This window comes from Seriola lalandi, unplaced genomic scaffold (assembly GCF_002814215.2).
Source record: "Seriola lalandi dorsalis isolate HSWRI2012SDOR001 ecotype SW California unplaced genomic scaffold, Sedor1 jcf7180002055006, whole genome shotgun sequence".
Taxonomy (NCBI): Eukaryota; Metazoa; Chordata; class Actinopteri; order Carangiformes; family Carangidae; genus Seriola; species Seriola lalandi.
The window spans coordinates 1,458,317-1,483,726 of record NW_019525549.1 but is presented as its reverse complement, the minus strand read 5'-3'; the positions used below and the strand labels follow the sequence as shown (position 1 = coordinate 1,483,726).

General features: G+C 42.1%; 1 protein-coding gene across 4 annotated transcripts in view; it reads right to left on the bottom strand.

Moving 5' to 3' along the window:
* Positions 1–25,410, bottom strand: part of LOC111647611 (uncharacterized) — a 42,114-nt gene that overhangs the window by 853 nt on the left and 15,851 nt on the right. Inside the window, exons 1-22 of one of the 4 annotated variants that reach the window (XM_023397240.2) lie at positions 20,622–20,744; positions 14,486–16,205; positions 12,136–12,197; positions 11,494–11,523; positions 11,122–11,312; positions 10,490–10,606; positions 9,756–9,955; positions 8,736–8,951; positions 7,280–7,378; positions 7,064–7,101; positions 6,913–6,959; positions 6,675–6,706; positions 6,221–6,340; positions 4,119–4,250; positions 3,848–3,889; positions 3,497–3,634; positions 2,308–2,472; positions 1,751–2,167; positions 1,174–1,662; positions 935–1,078; positions 634–844; positions 98–361 (exon numbers count right to left, since the gene is read on the bottom strand). In XM_023397240.2, the coding sequence (XP_023253008.2) occupies positions 98–361; positions 634–844; positions 935–1,078; positions 1,174–1,662; positions 1,751–2,167; positions 2,308–2,472; positions 3,497–3,634; positions 3,848–3,889; positions 4,119–4,250; positions 6,221–6,340; positions 6,675–6,706; positions 6,913–6,959; positions 7,064–7,101; positions 7,280–7,378; positions 8,736–8,951; positions 9,756–9,955; positions 10,490–10,606; positions 11,122–11,312; positions 11,494–11,523; positions 12,136–12,197; positions 14,486–15,844 (4,513 nt within the window). In that variant the 5' untranslated portion in view covers positions 15,845–16,205; positions 20,622–20,744. Of the gene's footprint in view, positions 1–97; positions 362–633; positions 845–934; positions 1,079–1,173; positions 1,663–1,750; positions 2,168–2,307; positions 2,473–3,496; positions 3,635–3,847; positions 3,890–4,118; positions 4,251–6,220; positions 6,341–6,674; positions 6,707–6,912; positions 6,960–7,063; positions 7,102–7,279; positions 7,379–8,735; positions 8,952–9,755; positions 9,956–10,489; positions 10,607–11,121; positions 11,313–11,493; positions 11,524–12,135; positions 12,198–14,485; positions 16,206–20,621; positions 20,745–25,410 lie in introns of those variants that run through there. The other 3 variants (XM_087171471.1, XM_087171470.1, XM_087171469.1) reach the window with 3 other exon arrangements.

The window sequence follows — 25,410 nt, the reverse complement described above, 5'->3', positions numbered from 1 at the left end:
GACAGGGACCTCTTTAAAATCTGGAACATATAGTCTATAGAATCTGCTGGGGAGTGGGGTGGGGTGGAGTGCGGTGTGTTAATCAAATAAACTGTACCTGTATAAGCTGCAGGGACTCCTGTCTGTTTGTCCTCTTGCTCCTGCACCACCACCTCCTCCTCCTCCTTGGCCTTGCTGTGATTGAGAGCAGTTTCCTCTGTCTTATCCTCCCCACTCTCTGCAGTCACTTCCCCTGTGGCTGGGCTGTTTAAGGAGGTGTCTGCTGGGGCAGCTTCAGGTGGGTTGCCTGCAGCTGCTGGGGCGGACGGGGAAAGTCGTTCAACCTCTGAGGTTGAGTCCAGAGCGGCTGTGGGTGTGGTTTCTAAAAATAACAACAGATTTCAGGACAAAATGGATCACACAGTTTTAAACTTGAACATGCAGTCAGTAACTTTTGCCCCTATGGCTCTCTCAATCAAGACAATAAGAAAAGACGTCAAGAAATAGCGTGGGATCATGAGAGTTGTTCTCTTCACCACCATTACCGTGAGCTTACACAACTTTAGGAAAAGAATGAAAGAAAGATGATACAAGAAAGATGTGTTTGTTTGTTTCCTTCAGTTCCTCCTGGATGTCAGGAGTGTGAGGACGTACCTGTCTCAGGTGCTGCTGGGTGACATGTTGGTTCGTGTGTTTGTCTGGGAGACGAGTCAGCCTGTGAGGCTGGTGAGGAGGAGGGTGCTGCAGCAGTGAAGACCAGAGTCTGAGCTGCTGACACACACTCTGGTACTCCTTCACCAGACTTCACTGGGGTCACTGTTGCATCTGATGTTGTTGTTTCTGTGGCAACCTCTGTGGGCGTGTCCTAGAAGCGGAAGACAAGAAGAGCACTGCTGTCATCACACTGTGGACCTTTAAGTCTTAATAAACATGCAGAGAAAAAGTTATAATTTACCCCTGGAGGGTCCTGTTGGGTCCCGTCTATAGTTTCCTGGGGAACAACAGGCGAAGGAGAACGAGGAAGGTCGGTGACATCTCCTACTTCATCGACTGTCACAAAGTCACTCATGTTGAATGGGAACTCCTCGTCCTCCTCCAGCTGATGGAATAAAGAACAAAAAGCAGATGAGAGGATAAGAACAAAGAAGTGAGATTTAAGTTTCTACACGTTTTGACTCGACAGCAGCATCTCACCATTCTGACCTCTGAGCCGTTACTGTGTACATCCCTCCAGCAGCTCTGCTTGTATCCCTCTGACCTGCAGGATGACCTCGATGTTGACACACCTTCGCCGTACGCTCTCTTTCTCTCCCTCCTCTCTCTCTCCCTCCTCTCCCACTCCCTCTCTCTCCTGGCTCTTTCTTCCCACTCCCTCTCCCTCTTAGCCCTCTCCTCCTTCTCCCAGGCCCTCCTCTCCCTCTCCTTCCTCTCTCGTTCCCTCACCTCCTTCTCCTTTCTCGCTTCCCTCTCTTTTCTCTCCCTCTCCTGCTTCTTCATCTCCTCCTCTGTGTGGTTCTTGGCCTCTTTTGTCTCCTCTGCTGGCTTTTCACCCTGCTCTGTCTCCATTTGTGTTTCCCCCTTTTCTCCACAGGAGGAAGTGGCTGTGTTGGTGTTGTTGTTGGGATGGCTAGCGGTTCTTGTTCGGCACTCCACCAGCAACGCGTTCACCATCTCTTGAGTAACCTGGTGAAACAGGGATCAAACAGAGATGTCAAAACTCTCAAGAGAACAACCTGGCTCCAACAGCAGACTGACATTTTTAGCATTTTACCTTTGGCAGCTCTGGCACGAGCATCTCCCCCGAAGCTGCTTTGCCAAGGGGGCTCGATAGATTTGTCTCTTCGCCAGCTGAAGTCTTGTCATTTCCTGCTTCGGATGCATTGACTCCTTTGCTCTCGTCTGCTGTCTCCATGATAGTTTTAGCAGCTGTTTCCCTCATGTCTGTATCCAACCCTGCCTCTGATTTGGTGTCTGGTGCAGCACCGGTAAACTCGTCTTTTTTGATCTCGTTTTCTCCCAGAGCTTCTTCTTCACCGACCATCTTCTCCGTGCTCGTTGTCTTCTCGTCTGTCCCCACAGTGTTGTTTTCCATCCCCTCCAGAGCAGATTCAGACCTCTCTTTCTGCAACGTCTCCTCTTTGTCTGCAGCTGCTGATACTTGGCTGCTCTTGCCATTTGCGGGTGTATCCTATGACAAGACACAGGGATGTACTGAGCAGCGGCACATCAAACACATGCGCACAGGACATCATGCCAGTAGTGGATAACAAATGTGTCAAAATGGGTAATAAACAACAATGATGCCAATCCATTCTCAATGTTACAGACCTCAGGGGAATCCAGGTACGCAGTGATGACTTTTGTCTGTGTGTTCGCTTTGGGGTCTGGCTTGCGGGAGAAGAACAGAGGGTTGTTCTGGATGATACACGGAAACGTCTGGAAGCGCTTGTAAACGGACAAAGCCATGGCTGCAGTCGCCATCTCGCAGATGACCTAAGCAGACAGAGGTGAAACGTCATGTCAACAACATGTGAGATTTCTTTGACTTACAAATGAATATAATAATAATAACTATGCACCTAAATACAGGGTTTAGTGCTTTGATAAACGAATCAAACGCAATGATCGTCAAAAGCAGCAACACACACACACACACACACACGCGCGCACACGCACACAATAAAAGCAATAAAAGGGCTCATACTCATTCTGCCTCATTTCCTCGGGCAGGTCATTCCAAAGTTGAGGGGTCCTGATGGTTAAAGCGCGTTCACCTTTAGATTTAAGCCTCGACTTTGGAACGGTCAGAAGGACCTGACCTGAGGATCTAAGCCTGTGTACGGGCTCGTATGGGGTTAATGACTCTGTAATGTAGCTCGGGGCCCCAGCGTGCTTTAAAACTGATCAGTAAAATCTTCAAATCAATTGTAAAACAGACAAAGAGCCGATGGAGGCAAGTGAGGATCAGGGTGATGTGACGTTGTCTGTTAAAACCAGTAAGAAGCCGAGTTGCTGGATTCTGAACCAGTTGGAGGAAGGAGAGTCACTTTAGGTTCATGCCAGAGAGGAGGGAGTTACAGTCGTCCAGTTTTGAGAAAATGAATGTGTGATTCAGTTTTACCAGATCAGGTTGTGAGATGACTGGTTTGATGCTGGAGATGGGTCTTCTTTGGTGTGGTGATCAAAGGCCAGGTTAGAATCAAACAGTACTCTAGTATGGGACTGATGGAGTTTGGTGGATTAAACAGTGTTTCTAATTTTGAGTTGCTGAGTTGTAGGAAATGTTGTGCCATCCAACAGTTAAGGTTGTTGAGACGGTCTCAAACAGCAGCTAGGCTCTCTGGGTCTTAGCGGAAGGTATGTCTGTAGTAACTGAAGAGTGGTACATGACAGATTCATATAATAGATTCTTTACCCAGGATGTAGCTGTGTCTGAGCACACAGGTATTCAGGACAAGGTTGGCTCAGGATACAACAGATTAGCATGTTAGCAGCTGCACAGACAAACAGGCCTCACCGTGTTGTTGAGCACTAGAGTCTTGATGACGGTACCGAAGCGTCGCACCAGTTTCTGGACCTCATAGGAGCCAGACGGCGTGTTGGGAACATTACTGATCACCAGGAGGGTGCTCCAGCCAACAGGGACCGGACTCTCCTGAAGGAGACAAAAGAACATTCAACTTCTTTATTAGCCAGGGGACAATTACTCATTCATATACAGACTACTGAAGTTGGTCAGACATCATCACAGCCTTTGACTTTCTGTAACATTACAATATCCATGTGAAATACTGGTTTGTTTGTTTGTTCAGTTAATGTGCTGTTCTAAAACCGTTGACCAGTACAATATAACAGGAGAAATACTCACTAATGGGTCCACTGATCCCATCAGCAGGTTGTAAAGAGCCACCTGTATGAAGAGTTTTGGTATAATCATGAGTTTTTGCTGAGGATTCATTGTTCAACACAAAAAAGTGATTTTCTACAGAACTAGTGACTGAAATGCCAAACTTTAAGCACAATATCAAAGAACCAACCAATCTAAACTAAGATAATTAATTAAGAACGTTAGAGAGCAGCCGAGGAGAGAAGGTGATCAATATACTGTGAAGGCTTTGGGTTGATGATGAGAGGCCTACCGGTGTGCTGTGGCCAATACGCTGTTTGACCTGGATTATCTTCAGCTCTGAGTTGTTGATCTTCGCGGGGATGAAGGTGTGAACTTTGACGATCTCTTGAGCAATCTCCATGTCTGGCACTGACACAAGCACCTAACACACAAACAGGAAGAACATGAGAAAAAACAGCTCCAGGGCATTTTTTCATTGTCGATCAATATTAATAATTACAAAGGCAAAAATAAAACAATAAAATAATTACACACTCCTTTCATCATCACAAAGAATGCAGCATTTCAATAACTGTGCACTCAAAGTGTCATTTGTCATTTGAATGAAACAGTGTGTATCTCCAGGAGACACCACAGGATGTCTCCAGTGAGTTTAATAAGGTTTGCTCGAAGGCATCTTGAGTTATGAGCAAATATATGATAGGCCACGCCTACTTACACCAATCAATGTCACTGAACTGGTCAAATTCTGTCCACTGAGTTGAGGTACATGTTTCTGGTATTTGTGGCGCCCCCTATGGGTCAGGCTCAAAATGCTTCAGTAGACATATATTCCCAAACACCCAGTCGGTGAAGCCGGAGGAGAGACACTGCAGGCGCCTTGCTCCTGCGAGGTTGACCTTACGCAGCACTGGCAAAAGTTGGACAGAATTTTGAACCAGCTGTGAGCTGTAGCGGGTAATGAAACTTAGTGACATTACTGGAAATGACGTGTCAATGCTTCCCATGAAATATGATTACAATTGGCTTAATGGTGGGGGCGCGCACGCACACGCACGCACACGCACGCACACGCACGCACTGCTCTACAAGATAATAACAACAACTCAACAATCAAGAAATTCAGAAAATAGTATATGTGATCAGATTAATTTTGTAGACTCTTTATAGACGTAGCACGCTGTGGGTGTTCATGACCATTTATTGGACAAATAGTTAATGAGTTATGGCCATTTTCCTGCTAAGGCCTGCCCCTTGTGAAGTTTATTGGTCAGTATCTTTAAAAAAAAAAAAAAAAAAAATATCAACAAGCTTTATTCAACTTTTGATAAGTTTGGTCAAATGATGATCTACAGAGAATTTGGTAACAATCAGACCCATGGTTTAGAGGGAGAACTTTTATGATTCAAGAGGCTATTTTTTTTTTTTTTTTTTTTTTTAAAATATTTTTTTTGGGGCTTTTTATGCCTTTATTTGATAGTATAGTGGAGAGAGACAGGAAATGGGGAGGCAGAGAGGCAGAGAGCGAAAGGCCGTCCGATGCGGGATTCGAGCCGGGGCCGACTGCAGCGAGGACTGTAGCCTCTACACATGGGGCGCCTGCTTAGACCACTACGCTACACAACGCCCCTCAAGAGGCTGTTTTGTAGAGCACAGTGTGTGTGTGTGTGTGTTCGCGCGCACACCATTAAGCCAAATGTAATCATATTTCATGGGAAGCATTGACACGTCATTTCCAGTAATGTCACTCAGTTTCATTACCCGTTACAGCTCACAGCTGGTTCAAAATTCTGTCCAACTTTTGCCAGTGCTGTGTAAGGTCAACCTCGCAGGAGCAAGGCGCCTGCAGTGTCTCTCCTCCGGCTTCACCGACAGTGAACCACCAATGTCACTACAGCACTTTGTCCTGATTGGCTAAACGCTTCACTGTCACGCATGACATGTTATCCATTTTTATATTATATGATAAAATATTTAAGAACTTCACATCCTTATCTTTTATTTTTCTTCAATCTCGAATGCATTTATCAATACTTTCCCCAGATTATGAGGGCATGGACTTTTCCTCTGGCCGATTGGGCTCATGTTTCTTGGGAAGCACTTGCAGCTCAGTTTCATGTTTTGTAGCTCGTTCCAGCTCACGGCAGAAGACAAATAACAATAACAAATTACACAAAAAACTTCAAGGTTCTTCCGCTTGAACAGACAACATAACAACAACTCAACAATCAAGAAATTCAGAAAATAGTATATGTGATCAGATTAATTTTGTAGACTCTTTTTAGACGTAGCATGCTGTGGGTGTTCATGACCATTTATTGTCAACATCCTATTGAACTAGCAAAAACTCAGGACTCACAAACATGTGTGGGTACAAGTGTTTTCACCAACCTTTCCGATTTGTGCAGCCAGGATGATGTCAGAAGGCGTGCCAAAGGGCTGGATCAGCTTGATGATGTCACACTCTGACCAGCTACCCTCAGGAAGTCCAGTGATCAACACCAGGCCTTTCTGTAGGAGACATTGTAATGGGATGTAAGGAAAATGTCTGAATACTGATGTTATATTACAAGAGATTAAACCTGATTTTAACAGACATGTACTCAAACTGTGAATTTGATACAGATGAATGCAAAAGTTTTGGCACCCCTGGCCAAATTCCCAGAATGTATACAGAGATTTTTTCACCAGCCCTTTTCACAATGTTTTTATCTGTATGTTATAATTAATGAGAGAGGTCCTTGAAGTCACTGTAGAGGAGGGAAGGGGTTGTATGTGTTTTTGTATCATTTAATAAAGCAATAAACAGAGATTCAAAACAAAGGCATGTGTGTGGATCATGTACCTCATTAGAAGTCTTCTGGTCAGCCTCACCTCCTGGAGTGGGGAGCAGGAGAGGAAGGTGGGGGTTAGAGCTACAATCAGTATGTTTTCATAAACACCACAACAAGCCAGTTAAAGCATGACATCACCAACCAGTCTTTTATATATTATAACTGATCAAGTTTCTTGCCAATGACAGATGTGGATGTGCTAACCCCGACTGACTGGAGACCCCCGGTAACAGTTCTTGGTTGACCCACCTGAGTCTTCTCCTGCAGCAGCCTTCTCCTTTCCTGAAGCAGGTTTGCTGCAATTTATATTTATTTTTAAAGTCAGAAATGTTAAATGTTAAAACTGGCATGGTAAGTGTGCAGCATATGGGTGTTAAAAAAGAAAATGGTGATGGCAAACCTGTTGTTGGCATCAGAGGACTGACGTTCTTCAGGTTTCTAAAATAAAACAAACATGTTTACTGACAGTGTATGAGGCTACATACATGTGGTCCAAAACTTAAAAAAAAAAAAAAAAAAAAAGGAACTTTAACAAACTCCTGAACAACATCTACTTTTTACACATCTATGCATTTCTACGCTGAAGCGAAATAAAAAGCAGAATATATCATCAAACCTTGGCTATTGAAGCAGTGATTTGCTGATCTCTGATGGACAGACTCGTGGATTTGGCCAGTGCCTGGGCATCTTCTGCTTTCACCATGCATACGGATGCCTGCAGCAGGGGAGGGTGACACAGTGATGCGGGGCAGCCAGAAACCATGATGACAGCTGCTGATGATCACATTACACACAGCTACTTATGACTCCAGGGTGACAGATGAATCAATCAACTGCTTGTCTCATTATTTGCATGTCTTACTTGTAAGACACATTTTTATTGAAAATGTAGCTCTGGCAAATTTTAATGGACTTCCATTTAAAAGAAATGAATGGAGAAGATTGAATATAATTTCTTTTTGTCTGTAATATTCACTACATGAGCAAGATTAACTTACAAAAACTTCTACTACTAACGATATTATTGCTGTTGGTCGATCACATCAGAGCACCAGCTTTAATCCATTAAGACCGGATGTGATGTACACACGTAGTACATGATTATGTCGTTTTGAACACTGACCGATGAAATGCAATGTGATTCGCTGAAATTGTTGAAATGTCAGAAAGGCAGAATCCATGATGGGAAAGGTATTTTGTTTTTCGGTGGAGGGCACAAATACGTTTTTAAAGTCACGGTTCGGACAGTGAATGACAACCTGAGTGAGGGGAGGGATACTGAAGCACATTACAGTATTTACCTGGATGAAGACAACAGAGACAACAAATTAAAAAAAATTCAGACACTGACTTCAACCTTCTAAGCTGCTAACCAGCTAGTCAAGGCTCAGGATGAGGTGCGGTGAGCCACTATCACCGGTAAAGATTCACCTGATGCAACGCTGTCACTAAAACCTTTATTAATCAGCCTCCGGAGCAGATAGAAACGTGAAAAATAAAAACCATTTGACACCTTGAACCTTTGGTTTGTATTGTAAAGCACTGCTTTTATCCTAATATTCATCAACAACACACACAAAAAAAAATGACAACAGATCTTGAAAAAATTTAACTAAACTGAAAATGTTGAAAAATGTGCTTGTTTTTCCAGCCATATCCAGTTTCCAAGGCAAAGCCAGTGATATACAATAAAAGTCTGAGGTTAAAGCTCTGAAACGGTTTTTATATCATGTTTCTATCTGCTTCAGAGGCTGAGAATTAAAGGCTTTAGTGAACGTCAGGTTTTTCAGAAAGGCTGTTTTCAAACAGTGCTGAGGTTTAAGAGGACGGCTCAGGTCTTAATGGGTTAAGTAGTTAAGTAATAAATTAATTAACAAAACAACTTTTGAACTACCCTCAGTTGTTATGTCTGTGTTTGTGGGTTGTGTTGGGTGTTTTGGTCTCTTCATACCTGCCTGCAGGGTTTATTAATATTACCTTTAAAACAGGCAAAATATTTCTTTTTTCCACTAAAAAGCAAACCTGTAAATGCAAAATGCATCAAGAACCATTATGTTACACTTCTGTCGCACCTTCTGTCCTTCGCCCTTCTTGCTCTCTTCCTCAGAGCACGGCATGAGGATCACGTTGTTGATCTTGCCGAAGGACCCAACTAAGTCAGTAACTTCCTGCTCAGAGGCATCGTTTGGGATGCCCGTCAGATAAACCAGACGTTCTGCAACAGACGAGTCCTGAGAGGCTGGAGTCACCATTCTCTTCTTCTTCTTCGCCAGAGGAGGCTTCACAGACTAAAAAAAACACAGCACAAGGTTTTGGTTAATTTGAGTCAACCAGAGATCTTACTGCTTTAACCAAGTACTTAAGTAAATATGAAATTTTGGTCACTATCGACTTAGTAAAATTGGAATAATTCAAAAACAGCCTCGACCACCTGTTTAAGCTGTCATCTGTTATATGGGAACAGTTTGACAATTTAAATTGTAACTGGAGATAGTCAAAGGAGAGAGCTCAATAATATTCACATCAAGTCCAATAATATATTGACATGAATGTAATGTAATCCACTATTAAAAAGGGGCTATTTGTAAGTTTTCTCTTGCTGGGAGCGAGTGGTGGTGATTGTCGAGCTTTGCCTAATATTACGCTTACAGGACAAGAGGTCATAATATGTCCTCTGAGCGTATGTGCAAAGGTATGAAGTTTGATGCTGAAATCGCAATGTTTCTTCTAGACTGGTGAGTGAAGAACTGTTAATGCTAACATTAGCTATGTAGCAATAGCAAAACTTACAAATAGCTCCTTTCACGTGTAGTTGATTAAAGATACACTAACAGTTGCTTTTGTGGTTGTGTTAATTGTTATGATCTTAATGTTCATTCGGGGGTTAAAGTGTTTAAGATAGAACATAAAATGTTTACGACCAACAAACAAGCTGACAGAACCGAGGAAAAGTGACTTATGCTCTTAAAACAACTGCATGTTCAACCCTTTGTGTTAATCTACTTCATTAGCTGTGACATTGTGGCCGTGGTTGGTCCAGAACAGCAGCCCTCTGAGTCAAGCTTTACGCAACTGAAGTGAAAAACACCCACTGTGTCAGTGGCCTTGGCACTTGCCGTCTTTGGCATCTTAGCTCCAGTCTTTATCCCACTCCTGACAGTCTTTGTGTTGGACTGTGACAGTCCATGTTTGTTCAGACCCATCTTAGAGGAGGATGGATGTCGGCTGGTGTCAGTGGAGCACTTGAAAGAATCATCGCGTGGACGCTTCAGACTGCTGCGAGAAGGACCTCCTGTGGACACATTAAATGTCATTTAAAACTCCTACATGAACATTTCTGACCAACCCTGCTCATATAGACCCACACAGGTTTGTGAAACCATTATATGTTGTTTGTTGTGCAAACAAGTGCATGATAGTACTGTACATATATATGTGTATAAACATAGAACATGGACATGGAGTCTGTATTGCTACACAAATAAAGCTTATAATTATTATTAATAGAATGAGAGGTGTGCCTGCAGAGGGGCAGTGCTGAAAAATTATGAAAAAAAAAAAACTTGCTATAAAGGGAAAAGTCTGCACATCTCACAGCAAAGGCACTACGTTGGCAACACTAATTGTAAACACTCCCTTGATTACATAATATAAACTGTTAGTGCCAATCCATTTTGAAAGAACAACTGACAACCGAGGAATTCCAACACTCGGCTGGCCGACCCATGATACAACCTCATCAGTGAGTCAGTCAGAGACAGACACCCCTGTTTATAGAGCTGGCTCCGCTGTAGTGATCCAGACAAAAACAGACACACTAACTAACCTGATGAATCCCTGTCCCTCCTCTCAGGCCGATGCTCTCTGGAGGATGCGGAGGTTCGATGTGCGTGGGAAGGACTGCGTGAGCCAGAGTGGCGGTGCTCCAACCGATGGCTGTGTTCTTAGGACAGCAAGTAAGGATGTGTGAGTTTAGAAGTGGGTATACTATACTAGAGATATGTTCCCTGATCCGAGTCATTTATTGGTGAGCACCAGCTGATACCAGCACCTACATGAATCTGTATGAAGAGCCCAAAGAGTGAATCAAATACTATTTTCTGTAGCGTTGTGCATCCGAGGAGAGAAGTGCCATTATAGGTTTGTTGAGGCAAGAGAGTTTGGACTACCTGTGAACAACCTTTGTTCATGCCCAGCATGAAGAACATACTTAAGTATGTTGAATATTTGATAAATTGCTTATTTGAATGTACCTTTCTGCTATTCAGTGATCACAAGGTACATTAAAAAGGCAACAGCACTGAACACAATGATGCATTTTTGACTTAGATCCACTAAATAGTCCCATTCCACTTTTGCAAATCAGCTGAGGACATACTTAGATTATTTTCTAACTTTGCAAAGTTCTACTAAACCCACTTTGTACATGATGTGCCATCTGTCTAACATGTGGCCTACCTGTGTATTGGTGGCAGCGAGGGTGAGGAGAGTAGAGTTTCCCGTGTGGCCTGTGGGGATGGGGGCCCAGCTCGTGTTTGCTGTGAGGAGGACCTGGGGTGGGCGAACCAGAGAGGGATCTAGATACGGAATGGGATGGAGAGTGATCCTTGAGATCCCATAGAGCCCGGCTGCCATATTGTCCACTCCGACTGGATGAAAGAAAACATTCACTGTTGTAACAAGTGGTAGCTTAGAGGCCTACGTTTGCATGGATCAGTGGTTTTTTTTCTTTCTTTCTTTTGCCTTATTCGAAATGTTTGGGAGCAGCTGACTGAGAGGAGTGATGCTCACAGGTAAAAACAGTTTATTGGAAACAAGAGTCCAACTGACCTTGGTGGATTTGGTTTCCAGTGTGGGTACCTTCAGAGACACACAAACATCCATTAGCATGTCATCAAAAATCTCATATTTAGAAAGAATTACAAAATACAATTGTATATATCAATAAAAAGCTGTACTTTTAAACCTCTGCATTAAAAAGTAAGTTAAATAATATTCTGTTCAATGTGAAATGGTCATTTGTAGACACATCAGTTGTATATATTTGACTCACCAGTCACACCAATTCCCAAATATATGACTTATGAAGATGGTGAAGTGAAACAAGCTAAACACCCACAGATTCTTTCCAGATATGGTGAATTAAAGTAGAGCATAAATGCAAGTTAATATAGAACTTAGGTACCGTGTAGCCAGAAACACAGCTTCAGTGAAACACTCATGTTTGTCCATGTCCAGATGTGGAAGTGGGCAATTGTTTGCAAACACGTTTGCCTCAATCACTTAACAGCCTGAAAGCATCTCTGGGCGTGTTTTTAAAGGTTTCTTTTTTTTTATTATCAAAAACTGCTTTATTAAACTTTAATTTTTGTGTCATTTAATACCTTTTGACTGCTCATTCAAAACAAAATGCAAAATACTTTTCTAGGAAACTATGACTTAGTATCTTAATCAGCACATTAATGTCCTCACTTGTTGCGCAGGTCTCTGCAGGCAGCGGTGTGGTTGACGGTGTTTATATGGTCAACCCAGTCCTGAAGAAAAACGACAAACGGGAGAGGACAATGTCAAAATCAGACAGAACAAAGCTGCATTAAACAAAAGCTCAAGTGGATCTTTGTTCTCTGCAGTCATTTTCTAACATGGTGTGAAAACTCTGAACAGAAAGTTGAGACTCCGTTGTTTGATCTCATATTCATGTTCAAACTATGTCAGAGCCGTTAGTAGAAATACAACACTTAGTCTTGCTCTGGAAAATCTGATCATTTGTGTTGACATGCTTTGTATGCATTCTACTTTCGACTCAATCTTTACCATTAATACTCTGCACACTACTATCAGAAAACAAACAAACAAAAGTTATTTTTCTCAACTTTAACAAATTAAATTAATAAAGATAATTCAGAACAACAAAGAGGTTAAGAGTTATATGCCTACAAACCTTATGGAGCCTTGAATTGATCAATGATGAAGGGGTTATTTATTTATCAGGCTACAATGGTGATTTTTCTAATTACATTTTTGCAAATTTGGTGAAAACCTTTATATTAACAATCATGATTCTTTTAATGAGAAAATGTATAATGAAAGAAAATACTATTAATAGCTTGCTTTTGTCTGAATATTCCAGATCTTCAATTAGATCTTCACTTAATACTTGAGAAATTAGGACAGTCCCAATCAATTACAGGTGATTACTGCTATGATACTGACACTGAGTACAAACCATTTTAAAACTTAGCTACTTGTGTGTATAGTCAATCACAACAGCATTTTGAAAAAACAAGAAATTCACTAGATTTTCTGAGAGAACAGTTTATTCAACAGTTATTACTGCTGAACTATAAAAATTATTTTTATCCCGACAATTTTTGCCAACTAGATTAACTGTTTGTGCAAACAAAAATAATAATTGACTATTGTATCTTGTAGACATCATCCTTTGATTAATACATCATATTACACCTTTTATGTTTCACCCACTGAATGCCATAAGAAACGTCTCTCTACCTGTTTGATATATTTCATATTCATCTATATAATGGAACTGGTCATAACCCAGGAAAACAGAATAACAGTTAGGAAGAAAACAGCAGTTTTATTTGGTGGAATGAGTCGAGGACCAGGATGTTTAAAACTAACCTTATACCTGCTGGTGCTGCATGAGGTCATTAAGTGTACAGTGTTTTCCGGATGTACCTAACAAACACCGTCGTATGGATGCTGGATAAATTTAAGTTTCATTGAATTAACAAATACGCCTAAGCACTTTTTTCTTCTCAGCACAGCCTTTCTTCAAATGTTGATGCACTGTTACTTTTTTACTTCATGATATTTTCAACTTAAAAATATTTTTAAAAATGAAAGTAATTGTGGCAAATGCAAAAGTTTGGGAACCCTACTGAGCCTGTACTTAGTAAACCCCCCTTTGACAGCCGTTGCATCAGGGTGGAAACATTCTGCTAAGCAAATAATACCCTTCATACACCAAAATTAGTGCGCATAAGCTGGTTTTTAAACGCAGTTTGCCTTTTTGTTCAGACTGAGGACACACACAATTGCGGGGAGCGATGACACAGGGGAGAAAGAGTGAGCGGTTACCTGCCATGCAGACTCTCATCCCCCAGTTGGTGCTCCTGTGAAAGTGTTGGGGCTTCAATCGATGATTGTGTTTTTAAAACTTATCTTGGGGCTGCAGCTCACTCTGTCATCCTTAATAGCAGTATAGCTGCGGTGTTTCTGGTTTAACAGCACTGTGCTGGACAGGTGACAGGTGTGTCTACAGTGTTTGTGCGCGTGTAAGTGAGTGTTGTGTTTACGTCGATGCCAATCAGAGCCAGAGCCGGTAAAAACCTGTCTACTGCAGAATAATTGGACCAGGGTATAAATGCAGGTTGTTTCCTTTCCCATTGCCAACAAATGCCTGGTATTAGCGTGAGTCTTAGCTGGTTTATTTAACAAGTGGAAAAGGTGCTTAAGTAGGGTGCCCTAACTTTAGCACATTTCTATAAGTTCATAAAATAAAAAGTAATGGCAAAGTAACATTTGAAGGATGTCTGATTGCTGCAGGGGTCCTGTTCACTTCTTGTCTCTTCAAAAATCAACAAAATATGTCATTTGACCATGGGTGGCCGAACTTTCATTCAACTGTAGCTAGATCACATAGAGCAACCGTACTGACGAATTTCAGTGGGAATTACAAACCATGCTCGTCTTGACAACTGCCTGGTGAAGGAAGATTGCAGACTAAATCTCAACATGTGAAGGTATTTCTCTCAGGAAACTGCTCGACATTGGGGTTAGGGGGCATGTTGGCACTCACCTTTTCCTGATCACACTGTATGTGGCACAGGGAGCAGGTATGGGGATACACCTTTGGAGATGCAGCTGAGAAATCACTTATCATGGTAGGTGTAGGTAACTTCTTGCTGCTCCGGTGGGTTTTTGAGCCAGATGAAGAGATAGACCTTCTCGAGGAATCATCACTCCTGGTTTCAGACGAGGGCCTTGGTTTGGGTCCCTCGTGCCTGTAGTCTCGGTCTAGATTACGAGATTTGGATGATGGTGGTAATTCTCTCCCAGGTGACCGACTGCTCTTGCGATGGTCGCTACTTGTTCGCCGATAGTCCCGGTCTCCGTGCTTGCTTGGTTCAGTGTGTTCCAAATGAACCTGCCGCCTTTCTGCTTTTTCTGCTTTAGATGCTGATGAGGATGAGGACGGGTACATTTTAACTGTCCTTTCATTGGAGAGCGGCTCTCTTTTGAAAGTTTCTCTGGTACTATTCTCATCCTTTGCCCGACTGGCATGACCATAGTCAATGACTTTACCTGCTGTCTGTGTAACAGTAAGAAGGCTTGGCACTTCCGGGGAGTGTGAACGTGGCAATGGCGAAGAGCGGGAAGGTGGCAGTGGCATATCATGGATGCTGCTTGAGAACGAGGATGCGGAAGTAGAAGCCACAGTTTTCTGATTGCCAGACTTGTTGATTTGGATGTCACGCAGTATGAATGGTAAAGTATCTGGGGTTAGCTGATCATCAGGGTAGTGACTCAGCACTTCTAAGTCCTCATTTGAAAGTCCAAAACTGGCCAAGATACTTCCTGCACTCTCTGGTGTGTACAAACCCTGACCATCCCCACCGCTACCACTTCCAGGGTGCCGGGCTTGGGGCGACGACGAGTCACTTAAAGGGGCAGTCCAGTTTGGGATGCTTGTTCCCATGTGGCTGCTCTCGGGCTGCTGTTGAGGCCCCTGGTGTCGTTGTGACTGGTGGCTGCCACTAGGTGGAGGACTGGCAAACAGTTTAGTTGGAGGTTGGTAGCTTGACCAGTCTATTCCTTGCTGGTGGCCAGGCTGACTATCAGAGGTAAGTGTTATTGGGTTAGATCCGTAGGTTCCATGCTGACTGATGCCAGAACCTGAACCTTGGTTCTGGTGTTGGTTTGATGGGTTCATGTGGTCAATGAGACGGTGGTCCATGTCCCTGACACCCCTGATAGCCAAAGCAGACTCTAGCTCATCGGGGAGCTGGGTGGGACGGGGAAATTGGAAACCCATCACCTGCGACAGCATATCAGAGGGAGTGCGATTCTGGTGTTGATTTGGATGTGGCTGATGATGAGGCCTGGGCCCATTTGAGAAGGGCTGTGGCCCCTGTTGCTGCGAGTGGTGGTGGTACATGGCAGCAGGAAGACACGTGTGGTGTCGTGTGGTTCTGTTGGTTTTGCAGTTAATCCCAACAGCTGACACCTCTTGTCTATTGAGAAGACTCAGGAGGGCCAGGTGAGGAGGTACTGCTGCTGCAAACCTGTTGTTGTGATACTGGTTGCCAACAGTTATAGTCGATAGAGAGGCAAGCTGCTGGAGAGCAATCTGGGCCTGAGTCTGAGCCAAATGGAGAGCTGTCACCGCAGCAGCACCAGCCACAGGTCCAAATATGAAATGGGTCCCTCTGGTACTGTTGGAAACGGAGAATGTTGCACTGGGATCCAAACGAAGGATAGGAGCAAGGTGCAAATTACTGTCTGTGTGCACAGCGAGGCTGTGAGGTGAAAAGCAGAAATATACTATTACAGATGAACAAGCTTTAATTTTTCATTTCAAAAGTAGCTTTTAGATGAAGTCATTTTCCCCACGCTTTTTTTTTTTTTTTTTTTAATATTATGTTGGCTCAATCCTCATTTCGTTTGTGGTTTCTTCCCTTAAAAATGTATCAAAGCACAAAGAAACATGATGAGCTTTGAGATCTCTTTCCCGTGGTCAAGTGTGGCCACTTTACTTTCAGGGTGGGAAAGCAAAGCAACATTATGCAACAACAGAGTCAATGAAAAGCAGAAAAAACCCAAACCAGTGTTTCCCATACATTGATTTATTTGTGGCGGCAGTCACATTTAGATTCTCAATTTTTATTTTTTACTATGTCAGAATCTTATTTCATTGTAGAGCTGTGTGCAGTGTATTGATTCGTTCAGATGCTTCTTGCCCTGCTCTCATTTTCTCTCACAAACACAGTGACATAGGCCACAATTATATTTGCTTGGAGGACGCATGCACAGTTCTGCCCTTGTAGTAGTGGTTGTATGAACTGTTGCAAATGAGTCAACATGGACACTGCACAGAGCCTGATATACTCATGGATGCGGTAAATATCTAACACTAGCCTTAGTTGAACTGGCCATCAGAAGCACCAGAAGAAATCCTGACAAATCGGTGGGCAAATATCCATAAAGTTTTTGCTGTCATTGTCTGACTCTTTCCTTGCCTCTCTGTGTGCCTATCATTCGGGCTGCGCTGAGTGTGCTGGAACTGGGCTCACTGGACAATCACAACCTCTGTCAGCTACCGCCACAAATAGATTCTAATTCTGGAGGACACAATGCAAATAGGAAATAAGTATTTAACCTATGGGGACACTTTGCAGAAGCCTAAACCTTTGGGTGTGATAGAAAAACAAATAATAAGGTTCCAAATAAACATGTTCTATCCTATAATGCATGTTCAACATTACAGCACAGTGGACTTACACAGCATAAACCTCTTTGCCAAAATGTTCACAGCAGAACAAATCTGCTCTGCCTGCACTTTTTTCCTGTAAGTAACATTAGATCACTGCAGTGTCTACAAGTTATACAACACATGTCCAGGAACAGATTCAAAATAAGCACACAAATAGTGAATCCTATTGTACTTTTCTTTGCATAAAGCCAATAACACACAGATAATAAAATGGTGGACATGACTAAACATCCTGAACGACATGTTGGCCTGTTTGCGATAATAAATGTTTTGCAAGACCTGAAGATGAAAGCAAATCCAATGAAGAATAGGGCTTACACCGTATTTGTGGTTAGTTGTCATCAAACATGACAAATTACCATGTGATCTAAACATTTAGCATATATCTGGTATCACAACCGCTCTAATTTGTGATATCCTGTACCTTATCCCAACTTGGGCTGTTTGTTTTTCCTTTAACAACATATACCAAGCTACCTTTGAAATTATTTTATTTTAGCAATAGCATCACTCGTGTCACACAGTGACAGGCTATTATACCCTGTCATCTTCTTCTATGTCATGTACATGACATCCAGTTGTAAATGTGTGCAGTATGTCATAAATAGACCAAAACATGTGTCAATTTGGTGAAATTCTCCAGTGTTCAAGGGCACATTATCTTTTAACAAACCAAGCAGAGCAACCTGTGACCAAACATTGTTAGGAAACAGGAGAGCTTGCATGCTGTGCAAAAATGTATATAAAAGAAACAGAGACGATGTTGTTGATAATCAACTGAACAGATGTTGGTTAAAGAGGTTAAATACTCAAAATTAAAGTTAAGCAGTTTCAACATTTCACAGAAGAAAATGTAGCATGCAGGTTGACATGACATTTCCAATTCATATAAATCAAAAGGAGAGTCTTGAAGTTCATAATATGATGCTAGAAAATCCATTGTGATTGGACCCCACTGGCATATCAAAATGTCTGACAATGACCAGTCCTCCAAAGAGTCACAGCAGTTTTTAAATCTTTTAAACCGACTTCACATAAATTTAACTAATGTTAAGTAACATTAACTGTCTAGAAAATTATCTCAATAGAAAAATCCAACCTGAAAACATATTTCAACAGAGAAGAATAAAAAGCAACACCAATCAAGCCTCAGCGGTTCTTCTTGTTATAACAGTGCTGACTTCTCATTGTGCTTTTGTTGAATAAATACAACTATAGCATCCATTTGTACCTTCTGAACAGACAGATAAGTGTATTAAAGGTGTATATAAGCAGACAGAGCATTGCATGTAAACTTTCTGTCACTAGCTGAACACTCAAGCTCAGCATTTAGAAGGTTTAAAGTTCAAAACTGTGATTTATGGTGCAGTACGTTGATCCCTAAATATAAAGACAGGGAAAGCACAAACATTGCGGGAAATGCTAGAAATAAAAAAAAAAAACTCATACAAGAGCGAAAGCAAAAACAAAAAAGTGAAAAACAAACTGTGTTCAGGTGCTCCCTGTTTGCTTCAATTACCCTTGAGATGCATCTAGAACTTGATTAAAATCCACTTGTCGCAAACTGAATTGATTGGATGTAGTCTAGAAAGGCACACACCTGTGTATCTGAGGGGATACAATTCACACTGCATGTCAGGACAAAAACCAAGCCATCAAGTCTAAGCAACTCTTTGTAGACCTCCATGACAAAATTCTGGTGAGGCCTAGATCAGGGCAGAGGTATAAAACCATTTCTAAAGCTTTGGGTGTTCCTAGGAGAACAGTGACCTCAATAATTGTGACATGGAAAAAGTTTGGAACAACCAGGACTCTTCAAGAGTTGGATGTCTGGCCAAACCGAGTAACAGGGAAAGAAGGGCCTCGTCAGGGAGGTGACTAAGAACCCAACAGTCCCTCTAACAGAGCTTCAGATGTCCTCTGCAGGGATGGAAAACCTGCTGGAAGGACGACCGTTTCAGCAGCTCTCCATCAACCAGACCTGTGTGGGTCTATGATGAGACAAAAACTGAACCCGAGTACTATGTCTGGTGAACATCAGGCACTGCTCATCATCTGGCTAATACCATCCCTACAGTGCAGCATGGTGGTGGTAGCATGATGCAGTGGGGGTGCTACTCAGTGGCAGGGACCTGGAGACTGGTCAGAACTACTGCTCTACTGTGCAGGCTAATAATCCTGGGTTTGAGCTTCATCATCATGAACAGCCAAACTCACAATTCATGTCAATTAATGTAATTTGTTTATTTGTTTGTTGTTCCATACATGTAGGTGTTTTGACAATGACTAAGTACATTTATAACATTAAAATTAAATCAAATGACTGGAAGCAGGGTGCTGCAAACACACACTGCTCCACTATTAAACATTGACACGACTCAGGCAATACGGCTCTTGTGAAAACCCTGTCATTCTTAAAGTATCGATATTAATAATATGGGTACTGCAACACTTGTTTGGTGCTCCCATACCGTCCAACCCTACAGCCAAGACAAGGTAGTGGCTTCCAGAAAAGCCTCTGACTGTCCGACCAAAACCTGGACCTAAACCCTACAGAAGCTTTAGAGATACCTTTAGATGGCCATTCACAGACCCTAACTATAAAATGTGATGGGTTCTCCCAGTACAGCAACTCTTTCTGCACATGTGTTCCTATTTGGTATTTGTAATTTTCTGGATTTGGAGCCCATTGCCTATAATGTTTTAGCTTTCACTCTTTTATGTACTTTGTCCTTAGAGGCCACCGTGAACATATGGTACAAGACGTGACTCGTTGTTGCATTACATTAAGGACGCACATGCAGACTATAGTAAACATGTCAGTGTTTGTAGGGAACGTGGATAATTAGGTTGAATTGAATACCATAAATGGAGAGGCTGTCCGCACTGCCTCTCAAAGAGAACATTAAAGAAGCTAAGGATTGGAGGCTAATGTTTGGTTTGCGGAGACTCCCTACTGCCACTGTCGCCTTTTTCACTCTATTCCGTTCCCTTTCCCATACATTGCTAATATTTATACCAGATTCTGATGCAACTCAGGTCGTTATACTACCATACTAATACTCAGATACAACTCCATTTAGCAACTTACTGCGTTTATGGCTGCAGCAGAGCCCCTACATGGCACCCGTCTTGTACGGACCTGCACAGCTGAGACTCCGGGGTTTCGGAACCAGACCGAATCTCAAATACGACACCACAAAACACAATGCTCATACTATGACAGATTAAATGGTGTATTTGTTCGCACAATTTATAGATGTAGACCTGGTAACACAGGACTACCCTACGTAGACCTACTTACCAGCCATTTTGGGTGTTTTCTAGCTAGCTAACTGGCTATTGTTAGCCACCAAGAGAGGAGGAATATCAGCAGTTCCGTTACATTTAGTGAACACTCGTACTATTTCCAAGTTCACCACATTCAATAAATACCACTCACAGTGAGTCGAAGTGGATCTTTGTTGTTACCGGAAAATCTTGATTCCTTTTCAGCTTGTAGTCATTAGCGTCAAGATGGGCCTGTGTTCCGCCATCAGCGACAAAATACACTTCCGCCGCGAGTTTTTCAGAATAAAACTCTCATCTCCACAAACCTCCCAAACGGCAAAAGGGGGTAAATTCATTTTTGGTTTTGGTCCTAAGAAGACATGTCCATAAGAAATAGAAGTTCACATAACTTTACGTTTACTTTTTAAAGCAGAATTAAGACTATCATGGGACACTAAAACTCAGCATATCAATAATGCAGTAGGGAATTATCACCACTGCACGCACGCACATACGCACACACAGACACACGCGCGCACGCACGCACACACACACACACACACACACACACACACAGACACACACACACCTGTTAAAGCACTCTGTTACCCACAGTATTCGTCTCCTCTTTCAGTTAGTGTGATAGAGGAGGTGAGAGACAGTCATAAATTGAACTCCATCAGTTCTTCTTCTTAACAACCACATGAATAGCCACCCCCACCCCCACCCCCAGAACTTATTTTATTGTGATGGTTATTTGTTGAGCCAAGAGAAGGGGCATCTGTCACTCTGGTGTACTGACCTGAGATAACCCTGCTGAGTGACTGGAATGGAGAATGGACAGAGGGAAAATACGGGAACAGGAGAGAGTGTGTGATGACCAAGCAACAGTATGTGATACATGTACTATGGTAATTCATCTCAAGTATGGTCCACAGTTGATTTAGGTCATATTGAAAAAGGCAGCTGCAGGGTTGTTGCCACTGCATTGATCACCATGTCATGCAGAATCCACTTGGGTTTAAATCTTGTGATTCTTAGCCAATTGTGGTACAATCATGCTTGTTTAGATGCGATCCAGATTTACTTATCAATACTTGATGTGATGACATTTCCTTTAACTAAATATAAGACAGATACAACTTTTCTTGGCAACAAGGATTCAAAGTTATTGCTCAATCCCAGAGCTATAAACACTAAAAACCAATCTTTACATCTTGCAATTTTAATGTATTCAGTATCCACAACCAAACCATTTACTCAAAGCAATACCTGACTCTACAGAAGAATTAGAGGTTTCATTTCTGTATAAGATTTAGAAAAGACTTCCTGTCTCTCACAGGTACACTCTTTTCTGTTGGATTTTTTTTTTTTTTTACATATTACATAAGGAGAGGAGACTGACAATAGTAGAAATAAATGGACAAATTGTAGGAGCGCTAAAATCAACACTGACTGATTTCAAATATTTAAATAAGAAATGTTAGCAGCAACACAACCTAGAGCTATTTCTGAGGCACACACGTCCCTGAATGTGATAGATGCCAAATGTCCCACGTGAATGTTGCTAAGAGCTTGTTTGAGGATGGCAGCATTTTAAACCTTCCTTTTAGCTGCTGAAAGAAAATCTCAGTGATTATTACACAGTACTGTATATCAGAAGCAAGAGTTGCCATTTTTTTGGTCTGCGCACACACACACACACACACACACACACACACACACACACACACACTGTTGCTAGAAGCCTGCCTGTGAGGTTGAGGGGTGCAGATGTGTTTGTGTTGGTTGATATTAGGGCCAGGGGAGGTGTACAGATGGACAGAGCGGGAGAGGGGTGACTGAATTGAACTTCTGGTGAACTGACCAATAGTAAACCATCCTGACTGTGTTGACAGTGGATTCCAATATTCATGCAAATGAAAACAGCTCATCTGGTGCAAAAGGCATGAGTCACATCATTTCCTGTTTCGGTGCAACCCACTTTACAGTGAGAAGACATCAGGCACGTAAAAGAGTTTTTTTAGGTTTTAAAATAGGAAACTTTTATGGTATATATAAGCATAATACATGTGATCATTTAGAGTAATAACTTTTTATATATGTAATAATCTCCTAATAGAGGTCTATGAGGAAAATGCCTCTTGTTGGTTGCCAATGGGGCAAATTGGCCACAGTATGTCCAATTCTGTCACTGTAATGCATCCATGGTACTGACCTCTGAGGATACGGAGACCTGGAGTCCAAAAAAGAAGAAGCTATCAAGCTTTTATACTCTGCTCCAAGTGTCGTATTCTGTAATAAATCAGACACAAGTCTTTCCCTGGAGAAGTAAAACTGGTTTGTTTAGTCTATGTACTGAGCATGTGACGGTTCAACAACACGCAATAGTTGACACATAGAATATCCCACATTTTCCCCTTCAAGTAAACAAGGCTCCCTAGATAAAAAAAAATTAATTTGGAACATACTCGGGTCGCATGCTTGTTTTCAGGCCAAGAATACGCCTGGTTCCACGGCCTGAATCTGGCGCCTAATACAGCATGACTGTCAGATGCTACTTCCACATCTTGACCATAGACTGTAAATAAAGATGAACGTAGCACCTGCTGTTTTGAAGCTCAGAGTGAGCTCCTTCACCGTCCTCATCTTGGCAGCCCATGACTCCCAGCTAATCCAAAAAATTGGGCAAAGAGGAGGGGCGTGTGTGAAGCTGAGACTTTGATGCATGCTGGTTTGTGGCAAACATACGCTCACCCACCTGTCACTTAAAGCAGCCACGCCCTCAATTCTACATAACTTTAAGCCTTAATTAAATGTAAACAGGTGAGTTATATAAACAGGTGTCATGAAGGAGGAAATTAGCTCTAAAGACCAAAACTGTTTTTGTACCAGGCTGTAAACATGTTTATATCTGCTGTAAAGTTGGACATTTTAACATTGGAGTCTATGGGGACTGACTCACTGCTGGAGCCAGACTCTAGTGGTCATTAGAGGAACTGCTGTTTTTGGCACTTAAATGTTGGCTTAGTTTTTTCTTAATTTTCCAGTCCAGTCAGAAGGCAAGTGGTTCTGTTACCTTCATCTCTGCTGCAGGTCCTGAAAGGTGTAGTAGATTTGCAAGATGGACGGTGGTGCAGGTTCTTCTGCGACCCAGGTGGATTGGTCCACTGAGGATTGTGTGTATTTCTCCCTTATTACAGCTTCATTCAGTTCCAAAGCACCAATCATGCAGCTCTTCACCTCTGCTAAGATCTCTGTCATTTATAATGGTGGTTGTTTAACAGGTCAAGAGGTCTTCAACTGGTGTCAGTCTCATTGTCCCTGTTTCCTTATATTAAATCTGGCCTGTTCATAAATCATGTTTTTCTTGACAAAAAAGACTAAAATCTCTTACAGCCTGGTACATGTGACTTCTATAAGAGGCAGTCCTATCAGGAGTTCATTGGCCTCATGTCTCGTGCAGTAAATGAGAGTATGAGCTCTTCTCTGTGGACATATGCAGCTAGCTTGATTAAATCTTTTGAATTGTCGTATCCGTCTGAGCCATGCATGGAGCTTTGAAGAAGAAAGACTCTGGACTATTATTCAGTCCGACCAAACAACATGGCAAGGTGGCTATAGGTCGTCTGTGCAGCAGGTTATTATGACCCATAGTTATGTTTTGTTACCAGGCGACATCTAGTGGTTGTAGTAATTACGACAGGAGCAAAGGGAAAAGTGCAGTGACGTAGTATAAAGAGATACAAAGTAGATGGATGGGTCAGCAAAACACAGGAAAGTGGTGTTCGATTCCCATGACAAAGTTAACCATGTTGTTATTACTGTAACCATGCCAACAAAGATGATCAACTGTTGAGGAGGTACTTACTTTAACCCAAATGAGCATCTATTCCTAAACCTAACCAGGCCATGACCGTTATTATAGTAACTGTGGCAATGGAGGTAGGTATGCTGCTCTTGATACAGTTGCTGTGTTTATTATTGTAACCATGACAACCAAGGTTCGGTGCGTCTACCGCCATAGGGGCGCTATTTCAGGAGACACTCCCATGGGTCGGGTGTGGTTGTTGGAAAAGTTGTTGCTTCATTCCAACTAGGAAAACATAACAACAACTTACAGGATATTCCAGCAGTGTCTTACACCACGTTGCTGTTGCCACACAGAATATTCCACATTAAGATGCATGGAATCGATTGTATGTTGAATACATCGTGTTAAGTCGTAGTCCTGTTAGCGTTAAAGCTAGCTTCCAAACCAGTAGTAACATAGGCCTACTGTATGAGAAACGATGCTGCAATTAGTCTAAAGCAAAATAGACTAAAATAATAAAAAACATTTAAAGTGTATGTTATATAAGAAAGAAGAGAAGTGAAGAACAGAATGTAATCGAATGGCTGTGATGTGTTCATCTGTTTCTGCAATGAGTCTGATGACTGCTGGCCCTCTTAACCTGAATGTCAGAGGTTGAATTTTATTAGCAAGTAGCCACTGCACTGTGTGTGTGTGTGTGTGTGTGTGTGTGTGTGTGTGTGCTTGTATTACTCATGTTGTAAGGACATAACTCTGTTGACACAGCCACATTGTTGAGACTCAATTCCCTTTTGGGGACAAAAAGGTCAACTGGCTGTGTAAGGTCAACTAGTGGTTATAGTTAGGGTTATGGTTATAACTCCCCTCCCCTCCCACTCCATAAACCTGCTGCCTGTCTTTCCTGTGCTGAAAGTCTCTCTCCTCCATCTTGCTGCTCCCCATCTGGACATCTTCACCTTTCTGCACTCCTTCCTGGCTGAAGAAGTTTTAGGATTATTCCTTTGAACTGACACTAAACATATCAAATGTGCAGCATAGAGGAAAAATATCTAAAAATCACTTCTATAATAATCTTCAAAATACTTGCCCTTAACTGACAATGACACACTCTGGTGACAATGCTCCATAATACACCCTAACTCCTCGT